Consider the following 10,327-nt stretch of genomic DNA (forward strand, 5'->3'; position numbering starts at 1 on the left):
TTGAATGTAGCCCATTTCTTTTTCTTTTAAACATTCAAATGAATCAGCAATAGTGGAACAAAATTGTCAATAAAATAATTACAAAAAGATTAGAAATTATACAAAATATGTCTTAACATGTGTCAGAACTGTATATATAGTCTTTGGGAAACAATGACATAGAGGGTGATATGTTTGGCTATTTGCTAGGTTGCAGATTACACATAGATAATGTAGATTTAAAGGTGCACTGTGTAACTTTTCAAACAGAAGGTCCTCCACCAATTGCTTAACTCCATGTTGAGTGTGGGATACGTTTGGAGGCACTTTTTCCATATGTCTCCAACACTCTGGCCAACTAGGAAATGAGGTCCTATGTCCAAAATTCCAGACTGTCCTTTTAATGCCACACTGCTAAACATTTCAGACAAAGTTATAACAATCTCCCTGGAGAAAAGCATTTGATGGACTCTCCATCAGAAAACTGCAACAATATGCAATTCATTTTTGGAGGTTAACTCTGACTGTGTCCCTTGGGTCCAATTACAAAACAATTTATTATCAGGAAATCATATCAAAACTGGATTTGCTAAACTTTTGCAGCCAACTTTTTCGCTAGTAGTTCCAGGTTTTGCGTTAGTGACTGTGCTACAAAAGTTTAGTGTAAAACTTAAAGGGGCACTGCGTAACTTTACGATACGATACATCCCCCGATACAGTGAGCTTTTAGAGTCGATATGACATATTTTGATACGTTCAATTAAAAAAAATGGCTAAATCTTGGCTTAAACCACTTCTTGTGCAAAGTTCATATGAAACACAAACATTTTAATCCTCAAAACAGTGAAAATGTCAAATGTGTCGCATAAAAAAGTTTCGTTCCATTAAATAAGCAACAAAATTGTAGCACTGTAACAAAATAATTGAGTAAAATATACCAAAAAATACTCTGGGCGATATAGCAGCCTATGATATCGATACTGTATGATTGCATTAAACGATACGATATATTAATATTTCAATATTTTTGCACACCCGTAATGGAGATGATATTGCTTTGCCTGTAATGTACCACAATAATATGACACTGAACTTATATAAGATGCAGTTATTCAATTATGGGTGTTTTTATTGATTAAAAAAGCCTTAAAAACCTGCATTCTACTGTGGCCTTGTATGGAGATGGATGAGTTTAATGCCGTAAGGTGGAACATTTCAGGCATTGCTACTTATTCTGAATATATTGTGATGTGTGAGTTACTGTGTCCAAGTAATATCGCTTTTGGATCAATAAAGTTTGTCTAAGTCTAAGTCAAAAAAGCAATAATATCTCCAGGGACACAAGCAGATGACAGGCCCTCCACCAGGAAAGTTACACAATGCACCTTTAAGCCAGGTTAGACAGCTTTACAATGTGTGTCTGTGGCTGGGAATTTGAAGGGTCACTGCAGAGGATTCCCACTGTCAAAATAAACCAGGGAGGACTGAGGGGGCGATGTCACTCACAGTATAAATCGGACGGTGTAGAGAGACTATAGAGCCGGTGGAAGGCCAGCAGCTGTTTCACTAAAGAATTACTAAGTTTAGAAATGCATACTGTAAGTGCATTTTCAAAAGCTCTTATGGAATTTTTAACTCCAGTAATATGATAACTTCTGTGACAGTTAGGGTGGTAGATGGCTGCAGGATTTCTCACGATGTCATGTGGATTAGATGGCGGAAAGATGGTTGTAGGGCTGCTCGATTATGGAAAAAATCATTATCACGATTATTTTTGGTCCATATTGAAATCATGATTATTCAGACGATTATTTTTTGTTGCACTTTGCATTTATTCAGCATTTCTCTCTCTCTCAAAACAAAAACAAACAAAAAAACACAACAATTTGTTATTGATAATTTACTCAAAACTTTCAAATTGAAGATAGATATAGACTACAAATCTTTACCTTAGAGCAGCTTTGTGATGTATAAAACATAAAATGAGTAAAATATACTTTGAACATGAAATAAGAAAATAGAAAATCATAAACATATAAAAAATAAACTATATATCCAGCTGTTCTACAATCTCTATAAAAAAATAAAAATAAAACACTTATTTATATAAAAAAATATCCCAAAATAAATATATATATATATATATATATATATACATATTTAAATAAAATTTCCTAAGCTTTAAATCGTTTCAACTTGATTATATGAGTTTGGAGATCGTTTGACACACAAATTGATATCACGATCAAAATTCGATTAATTATTAAATGCTAACTATACAGAAAATTTATTCTTGAAAGCTTTTTAAGTCATATTATAATGTTGTTTCCTCATTAAAAACATACCTGGACATGTGTTTTGTTTCATTCACACATTTGAGTAATACTGCTTTATACTGCTGGTGCCTCCTAGTGCCTCCGCTCAATTTCATTTCTCTCCAGCGACTAGGTCAGGAATCGGAATACACTAGACGGTTTGCAAGAACCCCAGAAGTGCAAGTTCGGGCACCAGCCGATCAGCAAAGAGCCATATATTCTGTGTTAGCAATGATTCCCGAGATCGAGGATTCAAAGCCGGAACAAAGAGAATGTTTGGTGAATTTCGTCAAGGCGAAAGACGTTATTGTCCTTCTTCCTACGGGATTTGGGAAAAGCTTCATATACCTCTTAGCGCCGTTAGTGAAGCATTACATACATCACGACCAAACTGATTGGTTAAATAAAAAAGTACCTGTCTACTGTCGAGCGAATAAATTCTACTGCTGAGAGGTCAGATGGTTTCCATGAAGTGAAACCGGCTGATGAATCATAATAGAGATTTGCAATTCCAGGGCTGAAATGATCCGAATGTTTCTAGAGAAGGTGTATGGATTTTAAACTCCTAGTGGAGCACTTCCTGTATTACCACATGACATCACAGGGTGGACCAGTGTTTTCAGTATAAGAAAAGAACACAGCCTTAATGTGCAGGGTTTGTGTGTTAAACCTGTGTGAATGAAACAAACACAAATCCAGGTCTGTTTGTGATGAAGAAACAACATTATAACAGATCAAAACATTGTGTATTATGGGCCCTTTAACTGAGCTACATCACCTTGAGTATTTTCATCAACAGTTACATCAGTTTAAAAAGGAAAGACGTAAGTAATGTACAGTAAGTATTACGCATGAACTGTGATGAACTCCTAATAGTCATTTGTCCCACTCACTCTACAGAGGATGGATTGGGCGTAGAGTGAAGGCGGTTGTGCAGAAGGTTTTATGGTGCTGTCAGCTCCTGAAAGGAAAGACCGCACTGATGAACAGGATGGGATTTCAGGATAAAACCCTGAGCACACCCTCGTACTATCTGCCCTCCTGTTCCTTAAATATACTTAGTTCGTAGTAACATTGACCCTGACATTAAAGGCAAAGATGGTAGACAACGCAACATGCAAGACAGATATAAGCACTCTGATGCAATTATCACCGCTAAGTTTAGTCTAGTCCTTATTTTCAGTCCGGAACTCTTCATTAATTAAATCTACACTTCACAGAAAACTTGACCCAGTCTTTACTTTCTCTAAACAACATTAAGTCAAATGTGGGTGTCTTGTTACGTGTTTATTACAGTAACAAAATGTGCAAATTAGCGAAGTGCACATGATTTCAGTGTGCTTGGCTAAAGTTGACTTGAAGGTCGTAAACCATCTGTTTGACAAGTCACAAGAGGAATGGCATCAGTATTGATTGCAAGGTTAATGTTATAAATAATTGATTGCAATAAATTGTCTAGTGTTTTACCTCAAGGCCATATATCACTTTGCCATTGCAGTAACATGATCATGTGATTATTATGCATGACTGAGTCAACACCTTTTCTATACATTTTTTTATTGCATTTGTTGATTTTTGCATTGTTCCGTATGAGTAACATAAAAAAATGGGTTTAGAAAGAGAAAGTTTATCGATGCTGGTCTTATTGTGTGAGTGAGTTTGACTCAGATGAGGATGACAAATCAGACCTATGGACTCGTTGCAGCCTGTCTAAATGCAAACAGTCTACAGTCTTATTATAGATGACACATCCTGTGCTGGCGATGAGACAGTCAGCACTGCCTACTGAACAAATACAGTGATAAAGAGGGTGCCCAGCAATACAGAGAGTGGCAAATTGGATGGATGCGATTTAATTATGTGAAGAGACCCATGGGTCCTGCCGCTTTTTATTGAAAGATCGCCGAAAAGATGTAAAGATCCTATTTTAAGATTAGAGTAAAGTTATTACGCACGTGATGAGAAACATAGGGTACATAAATTGAAAATAAGTTAAGTTTAATAATAAATTTTGTGTAAGGATGCACTTCTTGGCAAACAGTAGCCCCTCACTCACCCAGGCATGAAAACAAAACAAAGAGCACGTCGCTCCTAAAAAGACCGAGGATATCCTACTTTTTACACTGCGATAAAAGGCAAAAAGTGAGATTTCCCTGTAGATGTAGATATCGTGTAGCTTACCTCTAAAAAGAAAGTATCCATAGTAAACCTAGTGTTCTCGTTTTTGTATTCGGAGTTTAGGGTACCACCGCGGCGGAGGAGAGGCTTTCCGGAATAATTTCCATCCGTCTTTGTGGCAGGGAAAGTTCCGCTCCTTGTAAAGTTTCTTGGCTGAAACTAGCGGTGAGAAAAAGTCATTATACAGTCCAATATTATCACTTGTGACGACTTATAGGAGCAGTTGGGTCCTCTGGTGATGGTCCGCGGGGCAGGGCGCTACTGTCTGGCTCATTGAATGGAGCTCACCGGCACATTATGCAGGAGGCGGGGCGTGGAGGTCCCGCAGCCCCACGGCATACGCCCTCTTTGTCCCGACCACAAAGACTTTAATGATTTATCCATTAAAAAGCCAGGTCATGTTTTCCTTCAGCTCAGCAACTCATTTGTACTTCAATGGTTTAATAATAAGGACAAAATTTGCAAGGAATAAAATATTAGTTTCCACCGGCGAATGACGGAAGCCGTGACCCCCCCTCACCCTTCACGGTGCTCTGAGGCTAAAAAAATATGCTAATGCTAAAAATAAAGCTAAACTTGGCTCTTTTTATGATTATAAGAAGAAGAAATTGAACAGCTCTGGACTTTAAATTTATGTTTAAAAAATCTTTTATACATTTACTGCAATGAATGTGTATTTTTTTTAATTTTTTTAATTATTATTTTTTTAATATATTATATTTTTATACTTTTAATCATTTAATAACTTTGTGTGTTTTGTTCGTTTGAGGCTAGTAACGATATCCAAATCTCTCCTTACGATATTATCACAATGTGCGTTACGATTTTTTTATTTTTTTTTTATTTTAAAATGCCCTGCCAAGATTTTGGTGTGAATTATCCCAATAAGAATTCAAGTAAAAAACGTATAACTTCATGTTGTCTGCGCTGAAATGAATCATGGGATATGTAGTTTCTGATGTTTATTAGCTATTACAGCTGTAAAACGATGCATTTAAGCAAAGGGACTAGTGATTCGATATATTGTGATACACCACGATACTATTGTGATACGTTTGATGATAAGAGATCATGATATCTTGGTTATTGTTACATGACTACTCTGAATGAATCATTCCTTGTTAAACCTACTGGGTCTTTGTTTCCTGAAAAAGATGGGTGCCTGAACAAATAGTCCCTTGTTTTTTAGAGTTGCATGCCATTCTAATTTTATCACCTTTAGGACAATTATTACCTAGTGTCTTAACCGCTGTTGAGCTGCTTAACATACTGCACACTTCCCAGTGCCCAATTCACCCCTCTACACAAGAGTAGGGTGACCAGATGTCGCTATTTCCCTGGGACAGTCCCAGTTTTGAGCCCTGTCTCCCCTGTCCCTGCAGATTTATCAAAAAACAATTATTTGTCCCAGTTTTATTCAATAATTGTCCCAGGGGTCCCTATTTTTGACCAATTTGACACCTGCCTACAGTAAAGAGAGGGATACATTGTTTTGGTAAAAAAAAAAAAAAAAGATGCATAAAAACGACCAAAACTATGACTATACTGACTCACACATTTGTCATGAATTGTCTCTGCATTACAGCTTTCCTTAATTACGCACTTGTTTCACAATTTTATTATTACCAACTATCAAAAAAACAGGGATGTTCCAGTTTTTTATTTTGAAAATCTGGTCACCCTACACAAGAGTAGCAAGTAAGTTATAAATAGACTGTATATAAACGGACATACTAACTAGCACTGCTTTCCAAATAGGAAGTGAGCATGGGGGCACTTCTGGCTCCATTGATTCTGGCTCCAAATTAATTTACATTGAAATGTTGTCATCCCTCTCTCTGAAACTGCTCCTCTGAGCCTCACCATTTTGGTCTAAAATGTTTGTATTAATCTACTCTACATGATCCTGGTGTTTTTATTTCGCTATTTGTCGATATTTTGCCCACAGTCCACTTCTTTATACAGTCTGTGGTTATAAAATGCATGTACCAAAGGCCAGTTCATTTGCCAGTGCATAGGGATGTCTGCTACATCCATTTAATCTGGACCTACATAATCTCCAGTCTGGTCCATGAAACTCATCACCCAGTCATGCCCTGTCTAACAAACAGACACAAGTTAATCTATACTTAATCGTTGTATCGCACAAACAGTGTGTCACGTCTGTTACGTAATGTGTTGACTATGAGGCAGTCAATACTACTTTAGTTTAGTTTGCAGTCCTTGTTTTGTTAGTGTGTAGCTCATAATGCCTATTGACTGTCAACAACCCTGGATGTTGTTGTCAATATCTTGTAATAGGCTTACAATTGCAAAAGGCTAATTATACAGTCTAAATATTATTGAATGTATACTAGAGATTTACCATTGTGGGTTTTTGCATGGCTGATGCCGATACTGATTGTATTGAATTCACAGAAACTGATAGCCAAAAATCTCTGTCGATATTTTTGGGTCATTATATAGTGCTGATTTTGAATATTTTCTCCAAATTCTGTTATTTAAAAGTGCACTGTGTAACTTTTTGGTTGGGGGTCCTCTCTTGCCCTGTCTACCTTACATTTATTCCATTACAGATAGTTTTATAGCTCAAAAATACCTAGAAAAACAGCTATTCTCCATGAAGACAGAAAGGTTTAATACCATACTGGGAAACATTCCACACAAAGCAATAACATCTCCACAGAACGAAGTATTTGAAGGACCCTCCACTGGAAAAGTTACACAATGTGCCTTTAAATTTACCACAAACTCACCCACTGTCCTCTTTTTTTTTTTTATCACAAACCCATAAGAGAGCTGTGTAGTTATGTTTTTAGCAGTTATCTCTATGCAGTGAAGTGTTAAAATAAAGATTTGTGTGTATTTTTAGGCAGCAGATTGACTAAAACAAAATAAGGTCCAAATATCGGCTCCATATATTGATCTATCTCTACTGTATACTACTGGTATAATGTTTGTTTCTATAGGGAATTGGAGCAGAGCATTATTCATGTCATTGATCAACATATGGAGATAGCCACCTCAAAATGGCATGTATGAAGCAACAGGGTTTGGACTTTGGTCAGACATGTTAGTTGTTTCTGATTTATAATGATGAAAACAAGTTCTAAAATCTTTTTGCACCCACATCCGGCTCTTCCAGCCTGTGGTCAATTTATGGAGAACAAGCAATAGCACATAACAGATTCAGACGCAGGCGGCTGTAGTCTAGATATAAATACATTTAATGCATTAAAGTGCCCAGATTACGCTGTTTTATGAACTGCTATTATGTGATTTCCTCACCACAAACATATCTGGAGTTGTCAAACACAACAGGACTCCAGGCACTCCAAAGAAGTAAAAAAAAAAAGTTAAAAATCGCACAAACAAAAATACAGTAAAAAGCCTTTATTTAAATGGCCAAAGCCAACATGTTTCGACCTTAACTGGTCTTCATCAGGGCTTAATTGATAATACCTGGATTTGTGTTTTGTTACATTCACACATGTTTAACACACAAATCCTGCATAATTAAGATGAGTTCATCTCTCAAACGGAACATACTCTGTTCCACGTTGTGATGTCATGTGGTAATGCAGGAAGTGCTCCACTGTGTTTTTAAACTCCATACACCTTCACTAAAATATTTTGGATGATTTCAGAGCATTTTCAGCTTTGGCGATATAGACAGACTAAAAATAATTAGTTACTGAAACGTGTGAATGAAACAAAACACAACTCTAGGTATGTGTTTAAGGAGGTAACAGCATTATAACATGGCTAAAAGCTCACAAGAGTCAAATTTATATAATACAGGACAATTGAGTATAAAATCTGTGCAGTTAATATGAAGTTATAACATGGCTCAGACATATAAACAAATTATCAAAAAAATCCAGCGTGACATGGGGAATTAGACAGTCTTTTGAGGATGAATGGGAACAAAAGGGAAATTGTGATTGGCTACAGCAACTCTGGCCAAACTGATCAGGTTATGTCAAGGACCTTTACTTCACTCATACAGGAATTATGGATATGTCTCTAAAATGTTTGATAGTGGGGGAAAAAAAAAGTCAGACTAGAGATTTTGGCAGACAAGCTAAAATATATTGATATGAATTCAAAACTCATATATCATGATGTTAAAATTAGGTGTATACATATTTTTTCTGTAGTACATGACCCACACCAAGGTCAGAATAAGCTTAAAAGCCCTTCAAATTCATTTATAAAAGATTTATTACAAAGATTTCAGGGATAACTGGACCTCATGGCTGGACTTGCATGATTCAATTTGTAATGAGCGATTGTTGCTGGCGGTGTCACATAAATCTCTATACGGCCAATGACACATCCCATTGCCCCATTGATTTAATAATGGCGGATACGCAAACACTAAGATAGAAGGTATTACAGACACCTCTGTCAAAACGATCTCAGTCCAATATCCTGAAGGCCATAATGACAGCTTCGGTTACATTCGGTGTTCGGCTAAATGTTATTAGAGGCCACTGCGCAGGGTCACGCACGAGAAATCTTTATTTATTGATTTACTATAATACTATGTTTTGTACTGCGGTAAAGCCATTTGCACTTCTACAGAGACAATAATAGGGTTTGGTCTGTCGTAAGTTGACTTTAAAGCTTCACCGCACAACTTTTTTGATGGAGGGTCCACTACCTACTTGTCTCTTTTGCCTGGAATGTTCCGTGGCAGAACATTAAACATATCCATCTAGAAGTTTCTGTTGCTCAAAAATACAGTAATTCCTTCTGTGAACAGGGGCGACTCTCCATAGATCTGAATTGTAATGTAGAGTAGTGCTGTAACCTGCTTGTCTCCCTTGCAATAGTTGAATCTATACTGTGGAACATTCTAGATAAAGCAATAACATTTCCATGGAGACAAACAAATGGCAGACCCTCAACTAAAAATGTTACGCAGTGCACCTTTAACAAAACACAACTGTAAATACAAATGTCTAAATAATTCTTTTCTCATTCTTTAAGATCAAAATTGGACAAAAACACCAAGCAAAACTACTCAAGATTGTTAGATATTATAGATATTGCTAATCTTTCATAATTGGCAAATACAGCTCTCCATAGTAGATGTAATTATAAATGAAAATTCAAAAGGTGTTTTGATGTTAAGCTTACTATTTTGGGGTAATGCCATTTGCACATTTATTAGGGGTGTAACGATATCCAAGTCTCACTATACGATATCGACATGGTATAAACCTCACAGTACGATATTTATTATATTTTGTGGAGGCTAAAAAAACTGTTAATATGCTATTTTTTCCTCTTAAAATGCCTTGACAAGATTTAATCCAAAGAACTAAGAATTAAAAGTGCTTAGAACTGTTATTTCTTTTTGTAGTCTACACTGAAATGGAGCAAAGGATCATGGTCTATGTAGTTCCCTCTGTATTTTTTTAGCTATTGCTGCACCATAACTCTTAATTTAAGCAAAGAGACTTGTAATATGATATATTGTGATGGTCCACGATATTATTGTGAGAACTCAGACGATACGCTATCATGATATTTAGTTTTTTGTTACATCCCTACTACATATACAATGGTAGCGTTTGGTCTGATAGAAGTTAATTTTAACAAAATACGTTATAACTTTCCAATTCACAAGTGTTCTATTGGGTTAATGGAAATGTTAAGTGAATGTTTAATTAATCAGCAAATTATTATTACGTGTTTGTGAAGCTGAATTGTTATATTTTACCAATTTGTCAAGCCAGAATAGCTAAACATAATTTTTTTTTAGCTGACAAGAGAAAGGGCTGAGACAGTAAAGACCCAAACCCAAACTTTACCCTCAATCTGTCAGATAAATGATTGTATTGCTA

At 36.2% G+C, this 10,327-nt stretch overlaps 1 protein-coding gene across 1 annotated transcript in view; it reads right to left on the minus strand.

Moving 5' to 3' along the window:
* The window catches only part of myo10l3 (myosin X, like 3), a 134,796-nt gene extending 130,074 nt beyond the window's left edge, over nt 1-4,722 (minus strand). Inside the window, exon 1 of the mRNA XM_055148531.1 lies at nt 4,476-4,722. Within this exon, the coding sequence (XP_055004506.1) occupies nt 4,476-4,496 (21 nt within the window). The 5' untranslated portion in view covers nt 4,497-4,722. The remainder of the gene's footprint in view (nt 1-4,475) is intronic.
* Between the last annotated feature and the right edge of the window lie 5,605 nt (nt 4,723-10,327).

This window comes from Boleophthalmus pectinirostris, unplaced genomic scaffold, assembly GCF_026225935.1.
Source record: "Boleophthalmus pectinirostris isolate CB_2022bp ecotype Guang Dong unplaced genomic scaffold, ASM2622593v1 HiC_scaffold_1, whole genome shotgun sequence".
Classification (NCBI taxonomy): domain Eukaryota; kingdom Metazoa; phylum Chordata; class Actinopteri; order Gobiiformes; family Gobiidae; genus Boleophthalmus; species Boleophthalmus pectinirostris.